Genomic DNA, 16,106 nt, shown 5'->3' with positions numbered 1-16,106 from the left:
TTATTGTTAAGGACACCTGGGTGGCTCAGTCAGTTAAGCCTCTGCCTTCCACTCAGGTCTTGATCTCAGGGTCCTGTGATTGAGTCCTGAGTCGGGCTCTCTGCTCAGCACACATATTATATATACATATATATATGTACATATATATATGTACATATATATATATATATGTACATATATATATATATATATATCACCACACATACATACATTTATATACATACTACACATACATACATTTATATACATACTATACACACACACACAATAGGCACTACTGTGGGCTGAGCAGAGGCTTCATGGAATGCAAGCTACAAAAGCAGGGGGCTGGGAGGAAATCCTGACTGATGCTTTCCACCTGAGCAACCTCAGTGTACCACATAACTATTCTGTGCTTCAATTTTCCTCATCTTGTAAAATGGGAGTGATCACATAGGTCCTACGCTACAAGGTCACTTGGAATGAGCCAGCACATGTTAGGCCTTGAGAGAGGCGCACAGAGCAGCTGAGTGCTGTTCTCCAACAGCCTGCAACCTCCTGGCCCAGAGCCTGGCCCCACCCCCCACTTCCTGGGGAGGGCCTGAGATGAGGTCACTCATTCTGACCCCTGGGATGATCCAGGAGCCTTAGCTGTTCAGGTTGCTGCCTGGAGCTCAGCTGTCCATCTGTGGAATGGAGTTCACAAGGATTCTCCCCCCAACCCCATTCCCCAGGGTTGTTAGGCCAGTGAAACGGGTAGAATTCTGTGAGCGGTGTTTATTACCTGCATCTCAAAGACACCCCGCAAGGCCAAGATTTAAAGAAGTCCCTCTGTCAGACAAGGAGCCCCTTTGCAGGACACACTAGCACCTGGTTTTCTCCTCAAAGGACATGCAAGTGTTCAGGACTGGGGAAAGTGACCTGATTCTCCCTCACATCCCCAGCCCCCTCCTCTTCTCTCCCTCTAGGACCATTCCTGCCTTCCCCTCCCCGTCTTCCCCCCACCTCCACTTGGCTCCCCCGCCTCTCATCCCAGCAGATTTGATAACACCCAGGAGTCCCACTTCCCCCTCCTGAGGACAAAGGCAGCAATTGTCCCTGGTGGGCGCCTTTTGACTAGGTCTCACCATGGTGAAATCGAGCCCCCGCGACTTCACCCTGTCAGGGCCCCCTTCTCACCTCAGGTCGGTTTCAAATGAGCCCCCTGGCTGAAGGGCCAGCGGCCACACCGGGAATTCCTTCCAAGAGAAATCAGATGGCCACCATTTGAGAACCCCTTGGGCTGGCTAGGGTCCAGGAGGTGAAAGGATTCGCTGCCACTGCTGCCAAGACCTTCCCGAGTCCCCTTAATAAAAGTGCCAGCGTCTGTGCCCACTGCCACCCTAAGCTGGCCAGGTGCCGTCCAACGCACCTCCCCACAATGACGAACCGTCTACATGGAAGCCACGAGTCCCACACGGGTCCTAGCCCTTGAAGTGCAGACTGCAGGACTGAGTGTCTCTTTTTATTTGGTTTGTAATTAGTTTCAATAGAAATAGCCCCACCTGGCCTTTGGCAACTATAGCGGATGGCACAATTTTAAGCACCCCGTGTCACTGAGAGCACTTACTGTATGCCAGGCCCCATGCTGGGCTCTGGGAGATGCCAAGGTGACCCCCACAACTGTCTGTGGGAGATAAGGGGGGAATTGGCAGGGGGAGACGATGTGCCCCCCCCCCTGCAGGCTGCCTTCACAGGCTGAGCAAGCCCAGAAACCCCGTTAAAACAGAAGGAACCCCAGGTCTCTGATCAGGTGTGGGCATTCCTGGGTAAGGCCAGGTCTGGACGTCTCGTCCAATGGCACCCTGAGCCCCCCACTATGACAGCCCAGATCTCCTTCCCACTGCGGAGGAACAATGTGAAGAATTCTCTTCACACAGCCAACTTCCCTCCTGGTCGGAAGTGTCCTCTCCCGGCCAGAGGATGGTTGGCCCAGGACTGACCCAAGACCCGGTGCCCAGAGTGGGAGAGGATACACAGTGCCAGAGTCATCCACAGCTCCCAAAATTCCAGACACTGGGGTCCTTTAGGGGCTAAGTGAGGACTGCAAGCTTCCCCAAAACAGGGGATCTGAGACTCTTAGAATCTCGGCGTGTCAGAACTGGGTGTGAGGATAAATGCATCTAAGTCCAAGAACCCCAGAGGCTGGTGAGACAGTTCAGTGGTCAGGAATGGAGTCTGGAGCCACATGGCTTGGGTTCAAATGTGAGGGGGAGCTCCTGCCAGCTGTGTGGCCTTGGGCAAGTTTCTTAACCTCTCTGTTTCTCAGTTTTTCCCTTTGTCAAATGGTGACAACAACAGAGAATGCTAACCTCATTAAACTTTTTAGCTGGAGTAAATGAGTACATGCATTTCAAGAGCCGATATTAGCATTATGCCTTTATTCTCCCTGCAAACACACACCTTCCCACTAACCTTTTTTTTTTTTTTTTTTTTTGGTAGCTAGTTCTCACCAGAGCTGAAACTGACATCTTCCCTTATTCCTCCACCATTTTCATGAGTCCTGGTCTTGCCTGCTACCCTACCACCATCACCCCTAGCCCATCTTTCATGATTGTGGGGGTTGGGGGGGAATCACCCAGGCCAGAGTGTCCAGCCACCTCCCCTGGGCATACCCTGGGCTCCCTGTGGCTCCCTGTGACCTGTTCTCAGGTCGGGGTCGGGAGGTGGTCTCTGCCGCTCACGTGGAACGAAGGGGGCTACTGAGCACCAGGCTCTGTGGAGCTGGGGACCCAGAGATGTTCGTCCTCTATGGGCTCTGGCCCTGCTCCCCATCCCGTAGCCTCCCAATCTCCTCCCCTCCCTTCCCCAGCACCACCACAGCTATCACCATGGCATCAGTGATTAGGCCCGGCTGGGACCTGCCCTTGCTGTGTCATCAGAGAAAACTGGAAACAACTCAGGCCTCAGGGGTATCCTCCATCCAGGGCCTGGGCTGGTGTTCCTCTCACCCATCCATAGCAACTTCTACTCCAGACCTATTCTGGCTCCTTCCTCTGGGCCTGTATACCCTAGCCTGGTCATCCCAGGGAGTTGTCCCCAATGGACCACCCAGCTCACACGTCAGACCTTAGCCAGCCCAGCTCCCTGCTGGGCTGGTGGTGGGAACCAGGAGTGAGACAGAGCTTGAAGGCAGGCCCCAGGGACACCTCTTACACCCTCCACTCTCCTGGCATGTGTATGGTCTTGGCAAGGGCTCTCTACATCTGGTGTCTGTCTCTCTTCTATTAAAAGGGCCCAAGGAAGTGTCTCAGTTCTAAAATGGTTCTAGAATTATCTTCAACTGTCCCAAAGCCACCGTCCTCCAGAGAGCAGTAGGGGCTGGGTAGGGTTGTCAGGTGGCAAGGCTGAGCGTATCGATATGGCCCAAAAAAGTGAGCCTTGACCTCAAACCCACACCTTAAACCAAAGTTAACTCAAAAGGGACCAGAGAACCTTGAGGACACTTAGCTCAGTGAAATAAGTCAGGTGCAAAAGGACAAATACTGCATGATTCCACGCATGCAGTCAAATGCATAGAGACAGAAAGCAGGATGGTGGGTGCAGGGGAGGAGGAACGGGGAGTTAGTGTTTCATGGGGACAGACTTTCAGTTTTTATGAAGATGAGCAAGTTCTGGTGATGGGCGGAGTGGGGATGGTGGGGCAACAAGACAATGTATTTATACCACAAAATGTACATCTCAGAGTAATTATGATGTTAAGTGTTAGATATATTTTACTGCAATTTAAAATAAATAAATTTTATGCAGTGCCTGGGTGGCTCAGTCAGTTGAGCAGCTGACTCCTGATTTCGGTTCAGGTCATGACCTCAGGGTCCTGAGATGGAGCCCTGTGTCTGGCACAGAGCCTGCTTCCCTCCCTCTCCCTCTGCACCTCCCCTGCTTATATTCTTGTAAATAAATAAACAAACAAATAAATAAATAAATAAAATCTTAAAACACAGGTTAAAAAAAAAGAAATAAGCCTTTGTTGATTTAAAAATAACTAGTTAATTTAAAAAACTAATCACAGACTTCTATGGAAGATGGAAATCTGTAAAAGCTTTTAGAGAAAAACATAGGGGAAAACCTTTGGGGGCCAGGAGTCAGCAAGTTCTTGGCCACTACCAAAGGCAGCTCCCAGAAAAGGGAAAACTGATCAGCTGGGCCTGATCAAACCTTAAGACGTTCTTGCCTGGAAAAGACCCTGGAATGAGAACGGATAGATAAGCTACGCGCTGAAGAAAAAAAAGAATGAATGGCAAACTATGTGTCTGACAAAAGCCTAGCATCTAGAATATAGAAAGAAATCTCCACATCCCACAATAGAGACATAAACGATGCAATCAGAAAATGGGCAGAAGACATGAACAGCCACCACACCGAAGAGGATCCACGGACAGCAAATAAGCCCATGGAAGGCCATTCCGCGTCATCGGCCATTAGGGAAATGTTCATGAAGACTGCAGTGTGATATTGCACATACCTACCGGAACGGCAAAAGCAAAAGCCAGTGACAACACTCAGTGCTGGTGAAGATGCGGGGAAACCGGATCCCTCGTGCATTGCTGGTGGGAATGCACTTTCTTACAAAGCTCAACATATGACTACCGCACATCCCCTCAATTGCACTGTGGCGCATTTATCTCAGAGAAAGGGAACCTCGTGTTCCCCCCAAACTGATACCTCGACGTTCAGTGTGGTTTTGTTTGTAATGGACCTGAACTGGAAGCCACCCAGACGTCTTTCGATAGGTGAATGGCTATAAAGAGACTGAGGCACGGGCACACCAAGGAATCGGTAATAGAAAGGAATGTACCGTGGATAGACACAGCACCTTGGATAGATGTGGAGGGAATAATGCCGAGTGAAAAAAGCCGATGCCAACAGGTTAGATACCGGAGGATTCCATCTATACGACATTCTTAAAATGATAAGATTGCAGGACCAGAGAACAGAAGAGAGACTGCTAGGGATGAGGACAGCGTTATGGGAGGGAGGGAAGTAGACACAGCTCAAAAAGGGTAGCACAGGGATTCCCACGGCGAAAATGTTACGTGTCAGGACTGTACCAATATCAGTATTCTGGCTGTGACATTGTACTGCAGTTTTGCAAGCTGTTGGAGAAAGCCAGGCAAAGGGACACTGGATCTTTCTGAGTTCTGACCCCTCCGTGTGTATTTGTAATATGTCGACGTCTGAAATTTAATTTAGAAATACAAGAAACCCAGAAAGACTTGAATTCGAGGTGAACGACAAAGAGCTTTTTAGTGTAAGTATGTCCCACGTAATATTTGGGACATACTCATACTAAAAAATAATTCGTCATCTCGAATTCAAATTTAACTGGGAGTGTTGTATTTTATCTGACAATCTTACTCCTGGGAAATTCCCCAAGGTAAGAGCAGATACTTGTCATTTTACTCATTTCCTCAACAAATATTTCTGAGCTCTTACTATAAGCCAGGCACTGTTCTAGGCACAGGGAATGCACCTGTGAACCTACCTCATCCCTATCTGGGGACTGACACTGAAGTGGAAGAAGACAGGCAATAAACACATAATGAGCTGTGTAAATAAGATAATCTCATATGGTGGTGTGACTTAGAAAATAAAGCAGGGGAGTGTACAAAGAGAGCTGAGGCAGATGTAGGGGAGGAAAATCAGGGAGAGGGGGTCCCTGAGAAGGGGACATCTGAGCATAGACCTGAAGAAAAAGAAGGAGCTAGTTGTGCAAAGATTGAGGGACGAGCATTCCAGACAGCAGAAAGAGCATGTGCAAAGGCCCTGGGGCAGGAATAAGACTGGCAAACTCCAGGAGTGTGTAGTTTCAGACAGAGTTGGTGTCCACTGGTCCTAAGAACCCTGTGTCTTCCCCTTCCCCACATGTCAGATCTAAAAACCAAAGCCAGGAGGTCAAGATTTGTCTAAGGCCACCATTGGCCCATGCCCCTCAATTTTGGCTTGAAGCCTTTCCATCTGGGAAGGTGAAAACCCACATCTGCACTTGGATCTGGGGCAGAAATGGAGGCCAAGGAGGCCCAAGGAGGTCTCCTCACAGCCTCACCTGGTCAGCTGGCTTCAGACCAGGCAGGACTTGGCTCCTCTGGCTCTCAGCGTGCCACCGCGGACCACTCTATCTGGTCAAATATGCAAGTGGCCCTCCGGACGACGGAGAGGAGCATAGCTGAGTAAACCTTATCTGGGACCCACCCCAGCTACCAGGGACCAAGTCCCCAGTGTCCCTTGACTCATAGGCCCGCCTGCAGTCAGGGCAGGGTGGGAATCCAGCTCCCAGGAGCACCCAGACCAGACGGGGCAGGGCAGGAAGGGACAAGACCGACCCCCTCCCTCCCTCCCATGAGCAAGAGGCTGGGCAGGGACTGGAAGGTGACTTCTCACTCCAGTGGAATTCCATCCCCCTGAGCTCACCTCCCTTGGAGCAAGCAGCACATTCCAGCAGGGCCAGCCCCGTCCCAGCTGGGCCCCTGTCCCCAGGGCTGCCTCTCTGGGGCTCAGTCACCAGACTCCCAGGAAGGGATTGCCGGGGGCCCCTCCCTCCCTCAAGGCCCTCAGAACTGCGGCACGCTTCCCTTTGCACAGCAAGATCTCCGACAGCCTGCCCTGCCAGGTGCAATATTGTGGAGGCTCTGAGAGGCAGGGCCTCTAGCCCCCTGGCTGGGGTTCCAGAGTTGGAATCTGGCAGAGGCTGGGCTTTTCTGCACCCCCATGGGGGGCATTCTACTCATGCAGGGGAATGCATCTAGAAAGGTCCACCCCTGGCTCTGCTTCCACCTCCATGGCTGCTCTTTAGCTCCCCATAGTCCACCCGCCCAGTGCTCATTCCCCCAGGGCTGTGCCCGGCTCTCCTGCTTTCCCACTTGAATCCTCAAACTCCAGGGCTTCTGTTACTGCCTCCTGCTGGTGGCTGCCTGGAAATGGTTCCAGCCACTCTCCAGACCTCTCCAGAATTAAGGTACAGGCATCCAGAATGCCCCTGGGTGCCCCCACTTGCCGCCCACAGGGTCTCTTAGTCCCAAAGGAACCCTAATCAATTTAGCCGGTCTCCCCCGGCTCCAGGTCCTGACCCCAGTGAGAAGTGGCACCCACCCATCTGTCCCAAACACAACTCAAAGTGTCTTGTCTATTCTGCTTCCTAAATGGCTGTCCCTCCCCACTCCCCTGAGGCCCCCCGGCCGGGTTTGGGCAGATCTTGGTGCCCTGCCCCCTTCACTCTGTTCTCTACTATGTCCCAGAGAGGGCCAGAAATCTGCCCAGACACTCCCTGACCAAAGCCCCTTCAGGAGCCTCCTGCAGGGGGAAGGGGAAGGTCTCACTCCTTGAACTGGCATTCAAGGCCCTGCATTTGGTCCTAGCTCCCTGTACAGTCAGATCACCTATTACCCCTCTTTCCCAGACATACCGAGCACCCCACCAGCTGCCCGCACTGCCTAAACCTCCTCCTTCTTCCCATCTGCCTTGTGAATAGCCTTCAAAGCCCTGCTTAGCCTTCAAAGCCCTGCTCAGGATCCCCTTTTTCTTCCTAGAGGTCTCCAGACTAGCTCATCTCCCCAAAAGGCCGGAAAGAATTCACGCAAAGCCACAGATTCCACCACCCAAAGATTTCAGCCCCATGCCTTCAATACCTCTCTCCCTCCCAGCCAAAGATCCTATGATTCCCAACTCCACCTGTGAGAATGTGGACCTAATATTCTACAACCCCAACCTGAACAGTCTGGGATTTCAACCCAGAAATATTATGGCCCTAAAATGCCAGTAGACAGAGACTGCAATTCTAAAATCACTTTCCCGAAAGAGCTGTCAGGAACCACGCCCCCCCTCCCATCTTCTCACCTGGCCACTCTCACTTGACCTTGTGGACCACACAGTTGCAGGAGATGATGCGGGGAGGAAAAGCCCTGCTGGCCTGCAGCACTGCTGCCACCTCCCTAGGCCCAGGGCCCACATCTGCAGCAGGGAGCGCCTGGCTCCTCCCGGGCCCACACCCAAGCTGGAAGTCTGTAAGGCGAGGGTGCCCCATAGCCTTTACCCTACCTCATCTGCCAGGTGAGGCAGTGGGCTGCGCCGGGTCCCCCCTCATGGGGCCTGCCACCACCTCTGCCCCTTAGGACACTTACCCTTTCCCCGACTTCCTCCTCCCTTTCTCTCTCATCACTGCCAACAAGCCCAGAGCCTGCAGTCGGGTTGAGTCTTGTCTTCTCAGTAGGAGCAAGGGAGCCAGTGATAAACATATCTGTGATCCTTTCCAAGATGCTCAGCCAGGAGCGGCTGTGGGCTGGCCCCCTTTCTCCTATTGGCTCCCTACCTCTGCTGTGCGTGGGGCCCATGGAAGCCTATTGCAGGGAAGGCCCCGTGGTGAGACCCCATGCCTTTGAATTAATAGATTGCACACTGCGAGACCCTGTGGCCATCTCCCCCTGGTGCCTTTACCTGGCCCTGCCTAGCACCTGGGGATTAGATGGCTCAATGGAGGCCTCAGATAGGGAGGGGACCCAGAGCTGAGAGACACACTGAGCCTTCCTAACCCCCAGCTAAGTGGCTGTCCTTGCTTCTGACCCCTTGGATATGTGCCTGGGCCTCCAGGGTGCCCTGGAGCAGGGTGTGGGTCTGGCACCTGCAGGGCTAGGCTGGGAAGCTGTCTTCCCATTGTGCTCTGCCTGAGTGGTATGGCCACTGCCCTGGGTGGCCTCCGTCTGTACCCCACAAATGGGCCAGACTGGTAGTAGTTCAGGCCTTTCCCTATGTATGCTGGGAAGTTCCAAATTCCACCTCCATGCTGTGGAAAATACTTAGTGCCTGGGTGAACGGCTGTTCCAGGAAGGCAGCTCAAGGGTTCTCCCAAACCAGAGTTAGTAGGTATGGTGAGGATCCCTTCAGCTCTGTTTCCCTGAGCTGGGACAGTTACACCTACTCAAAAACATCAAATTGGACCCAGCTCACGCTCTTCCCAGACCCTATTCCTCATCCTGTCCAAGGCCTCACTCTGCCTCCCCTGGGAGTCAGTGCCTAGGACTTCTGTTTCTCCTCTGCTCCAGAACCTTCCGTGGCTCACCAGTGACCATCAGGTACCCAACTATTCACTCCGTATATATGTGGAGTGCCTCTTATGCCAGGCTCTGGTGTGTGGCCATGCACGAGACACATAGGGTCTCTGTCCACATCAGGCTTATGGTCTAGGGAGAGGAGAAATCCCCAGAACAAGGCAACATCTGAAAAAAGGCTTGGAAGGAATTGAAAGGGAAGTTTCTCTGGGGAGAGGACATCTGAGCTGAAACTTGAACAGCAAGAAGAAAGCAGCCACAGGAAAAATCTGAGGGCAGAATGCAAGGCCCTCACTCCTTAGCTTGGCAAGTGAACTTGAAGCTCCTCGGCTGCTGTGACCCCTTCAGGGATCCACAGACTAGCCTCCCTGGGCCCCTGAACTGGCCCTAAGTCCCCACCTCTGGGCTTTTGGCCCCTAGATCCCCACACCAGACTTGCGTTATCTTCACCTCTCTTTTCTGCCTCGTCCAACCTCACTCATTTTGGGGGACTCCTCCTCTAGGAAGCCCACTGAGGTTGGTTTCATGAACTCTGACAGCTCCCAGCATCGGCATCACCCCAGAGCTGCCTGGAACAGCAATCATGGCCATCATGCCTGTTGCAGTGGTGTGGCTTCTAGACCCCTCTCACCTGTGACGTCACAGAGCCTTTCTTATCCCAGGCTAAGAACTCTCTCTCCTTTAGTTCTCCCAGGGGCCCAACCAGGTAGGCACAGGGAGAGGGAAGCCACTTGCCTTCCTTCCATCTGCCTTCAGGGAGTAAGAGCTGCTAGGGCAGGAGGGAGCCTGGGAGCTGTGACCTCAGCCCTAAGGAGCGATGTGACCACAGAAACAGAAAAGAATGAATAACCGAGAACCTGGAGGGGTGTGCTGGCCCCAGAAAGGCGCTTCCGGCATGGGACTGAATAGGCAGGACCTCACACTTTACTCCAGGACACCATCCTGGGGTGGGCCAGGTGAGCAGCTCTGCATGAGTGACTCACTGCCGCAGCCTGGGCGGCTCTGACACACAGGATGTGGCAGGAGGCCGGAGAGGTGGAGGAGGGTGGGGGACCTGAAGACAGCAGGAAGGGCCGGCAAGCCGGTCTCCTTCCTCTGCCAGGGGGGCTGCTTCCCTGCCGGTGTGCGGGCTACCCCCAACACCACTTGCCAGACACACTCCCTCGAACGTGACACACGTTTGCACAATCTGTCATCCCACCCAACCTGGGCAGAGGACTAAATATGTGCCAGGCTCTGGGGTAAGAGCTCTCCACCTCAGCCCCAAGGACACTCTGGCCAGCTCTGCTTCCTTGCCGTGAAGGAAGGAGTGACAGAGCCAGAGTGGGAACCCAGGGGGCTGCGGCAGCACGTGGCGAGCCAAGAAGGCCAGTGGGAGAGCCAGACGTGCTGGGTTCGGATTCTGACTTGGCTCCTTCGCTGTGGGAACCTCTGCACGTTACTTCACGGCTCTGTGCCTCCATGTCCTCACCTGTGAAACAGGGACAAGGACAAGGCCATCCACAGGGCACCTGAACGACTAAGGGAGCTGATAAACATCGGGAGCCAGAAGGCAGCCCGTTCCACGGACGTGCTCTTGCAGAACAAGACTTGGGCCATGTCATCACCTGTCCCCCCAAACGAGCAGCTTGAGGCCCACACTCGGCTGGGAGATGGAGGTGTCTGAGCCTCTGGCGATTTTTCTTTTCATCTTTTCTGTAGCTTTTAAGAGTCTGCTGGTGACTACCCATTCTCAATGCCAACACTTAAAAAGGAAGCAATTACACGTCAAGTCTGAGTCCGGCCACGGAGGGCTGGCATTCCTGCAGGGCCCCAGCAGGTGGGAACCAAGGTGGAGTCTGGTAAAAGGGGCCTGGGTTCCCTGGTTCACCATCTGTTTATGCATGGTCTCCTTCACTCTCATTACTCCTGCTCCTGCCTGGCCCCTGTGGCCTATGGTGGTGCTCACACATGTCCTGTCTCCACAGTGGTCTGTCCCCCACCCAGGTGGCATGGAGCCCCACTCCCTGTCTGCCCTGGTTCTCAGGCACTTCCCTATGGAGCTCCAACCAGTCCCCAGAGACTTTCCTCTCCCAGCACCTCCGGGGCCTGGGAGCTCCAGGGGGGGCTCTGAGTACCTTGGCCTTCACAGGCACTCCCAGAACCTGGTCCCAACCTCAGGCCTCTGTCCTGGAAGACTGCCCACACCAGGCAGTGGGTGCCCCGAGTCACCTGGTCAAGATACCTGTGCTCGAATACTTCTTGGGACGGGGAGCTCACTTTCTTGATATCTCAATCTGTTTCTCCATGGCCCTGGCTTGTCCTAACACTGGCAGGACCTGCCTCTCTGTGACCTCAGTCCCCATGGGCCCTCAATCCATATTCTGGGCCTGCAGACCCTTGTACTCCCTTGCCTTGGGACAGCCAGCTCCTCATGGGACAGGGTGTCCAGCCCCCTTTCTATTCCAGCCACCTCTGCTAGAAATACCCTGAAACATCCCTGACTCTCTTCTATAAAGAGCCCAGAATCCAGGAGGATCTGAGGAGACAATAAAGATGGAACAGTTGCCTCCCTTATTTTGAGCTCCAGATCTTGGTTAAGGTGACCAAGGACATTTTAGCGGCCCTGGCAGAACTCACTTCAACCCGTCCCCATTGTCAGAGTTTTGTATGGCTGATTTTTGTGGACCCAAGGACTTCGCATCCGTCCCTCCCTCTTTCCATCCTGCCGAGTTACATCCAATTGATTTTAACAGAGATTCGCTTATTCAGTCCCACCAGTAACCGCCACGCTTTATGCAGTACACAGGTCCTGACCAGCAGCAAATGGACAACAGCATCAAGCAGAACGCGGCTGAGAGCAGAGACCTGTGGTTCGCTACCAGAGACCCAACACCAGCCATTAGGGATCAGCTGTTTTCCCGAACATCTGCAAGAGCTGCCCGGCTCCCCTCCCTGGCTGCCTACCTTTCGGCCTGCCTCGTTATTGTGTAAGTTCATGAGAGTCCGGGCATTCTGCTTGATCTCCCGGGCATCCACAAAGACCTTGGCGAAGCCGATGCCGTAGCGGATGTCGGCAGAGCAGCCACCCCACTTCCAGCCCTCGTCCCGGTGGTACTGGCCTTGCTTCTCCTTGTCGCAGCCACAGTCACTCAGGTTGCCTTGGGTACAGGCAGCTGTGATGGCGTGGGCCACGCCAGCGGCGATGATGGCGTACGTGAAGGCAGCCTCCCGGCTCCCTGTGAGGGGAAGAGTAGGAAGACGGGGGTCAAGTCCAAGGCACCCCGGAAGAAGGCCAGACTTGGGTAAGAAGGGGAGCTGGGCTCACTGAGCACCATTCCTGACCTTCCAGAAATCTCCATCATGGGTTGATGGCCCTGCCTGATGACACCCCACTCCCCCATGCACACACCCACCCAGTCCCATCACTAATGCTCCTGGGCGTCAACTGAGCAATGCACAAGAAAGGCATGCTGGCCAGTTGTCCAGCCTTTGGAAGATCGGATTTGGGGACCCTTCTGTTGATGACCACCTACTGCCCACCACCCTTGACATAGCTGTGTAAACTGTGCACCCGTGCACGCTCATAGTATCTGGCGACCTACCATAGCAGCATTTCTTAAACACCTACGGTATGCACAGAGGCCGGGGCTTAAATCCCAGTAACGGGAATCCCTGGCTCTGTGTCTTTCAGCCAGCCATGACCCCTCCCTGTGCCTCAGTCTCCTCAGCTGTAAAATGGAGACAAAGCGAGTGTACTTTCTCAGAGCAATGATGGAGAGCATTAAGAATTGGGAGGTTGGGGTACCAGGTGGTGGTTATTATAGAGGGCACGGATTGCATGGAGCACTGGGTGTGGTGAAAAATAATGAATACTGTTTCTCTGAAAATGAATAAATTAATTTAAAAAAAAAAGAATTTGTCCATGTCAAGCTGTCAGCTCCATGCCTGGCTCACAGCACCTGCCCGACACAGCAGGTCTTGGGCTCATGGTCCCTATTATTATTGCTGTGGGTCACCTGACATTTATAGGTCCAGCCCCTCCTCTTCACCACAGTCTACTCACTAGACTGTGAGCCTCTCCAGGGAAGGCTGGCCCCTGTTCATGTCTGTGTCTTTGAGCATCAGTCTGATATAGAAGGCAAGGGCTGGGGAAGGGGAGAGGGACTGCCCACAGTTAGGGTGGAAAAGGGCAGGAAGGAACCGGGACAGGAAGGTTCAATGTGGGGAGGGGATCTGGGGAGCACTGATCTGTGCTTTCCCACAGGTCTTCCTGGCTGTCTGGAGATGGCCCTGCCAGGAGGCTGGAAGTAGTCAGTAGGGATTTACAAAAGCTCTGCAAGAGGGTGCCAAGGTTTTAAGTGGTAATGGAAGGGTCTGAGTAGCTGGGCACAGCAGTGCTGTCCCCCTATCTCTTAACCTCTCTGAGCCTCAGTCTCTCCATCTGCAAAATGAGTTCAAGAGCAGTGTCAGGACAGAGATGAACCCAGGCATGGGAAGCCCCAGGTGAGCACTCAGCAAGTTAGCTCTTGCAGTGGGGTAGAGTGGAGGTTAGGGAGGGCTCCCTGGAGGAAGAGGCTCCACACAGATGAAGCAGGGTCCACCATTCAGGAAGGGGCAGGGAGAAGGGTTCCAGGGTGTTGTGATGTAGATGACCTCAGTGGGGGTGGGGTGGGGGGAATGGGTGACGAGTGGGTGAGGCAGCCTCCAACCTGCTTCTGGCCTCAGATCATGCTGACCCATGCTCAGGTAGATGATATCCCCATTCAACCCCCATCCACCTCCAGGCCTCCCTCACCCAGGCTGCTAAGACACAAACAACCTGCCTCCGCACCCCATCCCCAGCCACCACCCTCGCGCTCTACAGACACAGATGCCTGTGTCCACCTGTGGGATGGGTTTACTACACCAGAGCCCCTGGCTCTGATGTTCCACGCCAGCCCATCCCTGGTAGCCTTGTTCACACAGGGCTTCCAATCCCAGGTCCACCACTTCCCGCCTATGCCTTAGGCAAGTTCGTCCTCCTCTCTGAGCCTCAGTCTCCCTGCTTGGGAAATGCAAGCGATGCCAGTGTCTACCTGAGAGGAGTTGTGAAGTTCCGGTAGTATGTGTGACAATCTTAGCCCGGTGCCTGGGTCAACAGACACCCCTACCCTGGGCCCTCTCTTTTTAACTGCATCTCAACCTCTGGGGCATGGAGAAGGACATGATTTGAGCACCTCCCAGATTCCTGGCTCTAAACACATCACCGATCGTATCAGTATTAGAAACCATAAGTGTGTCACAAGGGCCCTGCAGAGGGCTGGGCACAAAGTGGCATCGACAGTGGACACATGCACAGACTCAACCTCTGGGCAGGCTGGATACCTGACAATGGTTATGTGAAATTAAGAAATGCTGTGTAAGATCTTCCAGTGCATGGTAGGGCTTCCTGAGAAGGAAAGGGAACCCATGGGGGCCATGTGTAGGAGAGAGAGCTGACCACCAGTAGGGCAAGCAGGAACAGAAGGTGGCCATCTCATGTTGCTGGGCTCTGCAGAAAAGGGAGCTGACGAATTAAGGCCTCAAGGACCAGTGATCAGGCCCTGAGTCCCACCAGGGCAGGACATTGGAAAGGAGCTAGTACTTGATGGACAGACTCCCAGAAAGAGGGTAGATTGGAAAAATCACCCCCTTCGCCAACACCTACATGCACCCAGCAAAGCTAGACAACAAGCAAGCAGGTCTGACATAGCCAGAACAGGAGGTGTGAGGGTAAGGGATGAGGAAACCAGAACCTCCTGGGACCTGGGAGTCTTGCCCTTGCCTTTGAGATTTGGCTCCGAATTGTCCCTCTGCATGCTCAGAGGCTGCCAGTTAAGGGCGAAGACTGGCTCCAGGCTGGTGATTCCCTAAGATCCCTGGAGAAGCAAAGACAAAGCCCTCAGGCACCAGCTCCCAGCACAGACTATCAGACACACAAGAAAATAATATACTGGAGACAGCCAACAGTGCGATTAGACCCTCAGTGACATCAAAGAAAAGAGATGGAGCGTATACAGAGAACAGGATGAGGGGCCTGGGGTCTTCCCCATTCCACCACTTGCCAGCTGTGTGACCTCAGGTGAGTCAACTAAACTCTCTGTGCTCCAGCTCCTCCTCCATAAAATAGGGATGGCAACCACCCACTTTCTTAGGGTAGCTGAGAGGATGAGAAAAACTAACAAAGCATTAACACAGCCCGGCATGAAGAAGGAGCCCCCAATATTAGATGTATTAAAATTTCTATTGATGATGGTAGTAACTGTTCTCTGTGAGAGGCTGGGGAGGTAAAGAGTCCAGGCTACCTTGATCTTCATTTATGGTTGGAGGAACAGGGGCCAAGAGAAAAGTCCAGCTTGTCCAGGCCACCTATCCAGTAGGCAGCAGAGGTGAGCTGCAGACACAGCCTCTAGACACCTCATAGAGATCAAGAACGATCCGCAGGATTTAAATGACTTGAGGTGCAGTGGGCACAGCTGGCGGGCTCTGGAAGCTGAAAGGAGACTGGGTCCACTTTATCAGACCAAGAATGGAGTATGCAAATTGAGGAGGGGGCGGGAAGTCAGGCTTGTCATCCGAGCATTACCCTTCTTCCAGACTCCTCCCTGGGGGTGGGGCCAAGGGTATGGTGAGGAGGGGCAGGACCAGCACCCTTCCTGGTAATTTTGCGCAGGGCTGCTCTAACCCCTGTGTTTGATGGTCCCCTGGTCTCTCTGAGCCCCTGAACACACAGCGATGCAGACAGTGACGGACTGACAGCTACCTAAACATGGCTTCAGTTCCCAGGCACCTCCCTTAAGGTTGGGGAAAGGGAGATGTACCTTGACACTTTTAACTCCCCTGAGTTCAAGGTGGAACCCCCACACCAGAGTGAAGTCCCATCATGGGCCAAGGTCTTCCTCTCCCTGCCAAGCCAGCCCTCACCTCAGCATCCACTGCCCCCAGAGAAGCCAACTCTGTGGCTTCAGAGTTCTCAGGAACCCAGGTATTGGCTGCTCAAGTCCAATGCCTCTGGATGCTATAGGGTCACTGTGAAGCCCTGCCGTT

At 53.5% G+C, this 16,106-nt stretch overlaps 1 protein-coding gene across 2 annotated transcripts in view; it reads right to left on the bottom strand.

Moving 5' to 3' along the window:
- The window catches only part of WNT7A (Wnt family member 7A), a 60,657-nt gene that overhangs the window by 25,300 nt on the left and 19,251 nt on the right, over positions 1-16,106 (bottom strand). For both annotated transcript variants that reach the window (XM_059161858.1, XM_059161859.1), the window contains exon 3: positions 12,006-12,277. In XM_059161858.1, coding sequence (XP_059017841.1) covers positions 12,006-12,277 — 272 coding nt within the window. The remainder of the gene's footprint in view (positions 1-12,005; positions 12,278-16,106) is intronic.

The sequence above is a fragment of the Mustela lutreola genome, chromosome 2, assembly GCF_030435805.1.
Source record: "Mustela lutreola isolate mMusLut2 chromosome 2, mMusLut2.pri, whole genome shotgun sequence".
Lineage (NCBI taxonomy): Eukaryota > Metazoa > Chordata > Mammalia > Carnivora > Mustelidae > Mustela > Mustela lutreola.
This window is presented reverse-complemented; position numbering and strand designations above follow the sequence as displayed.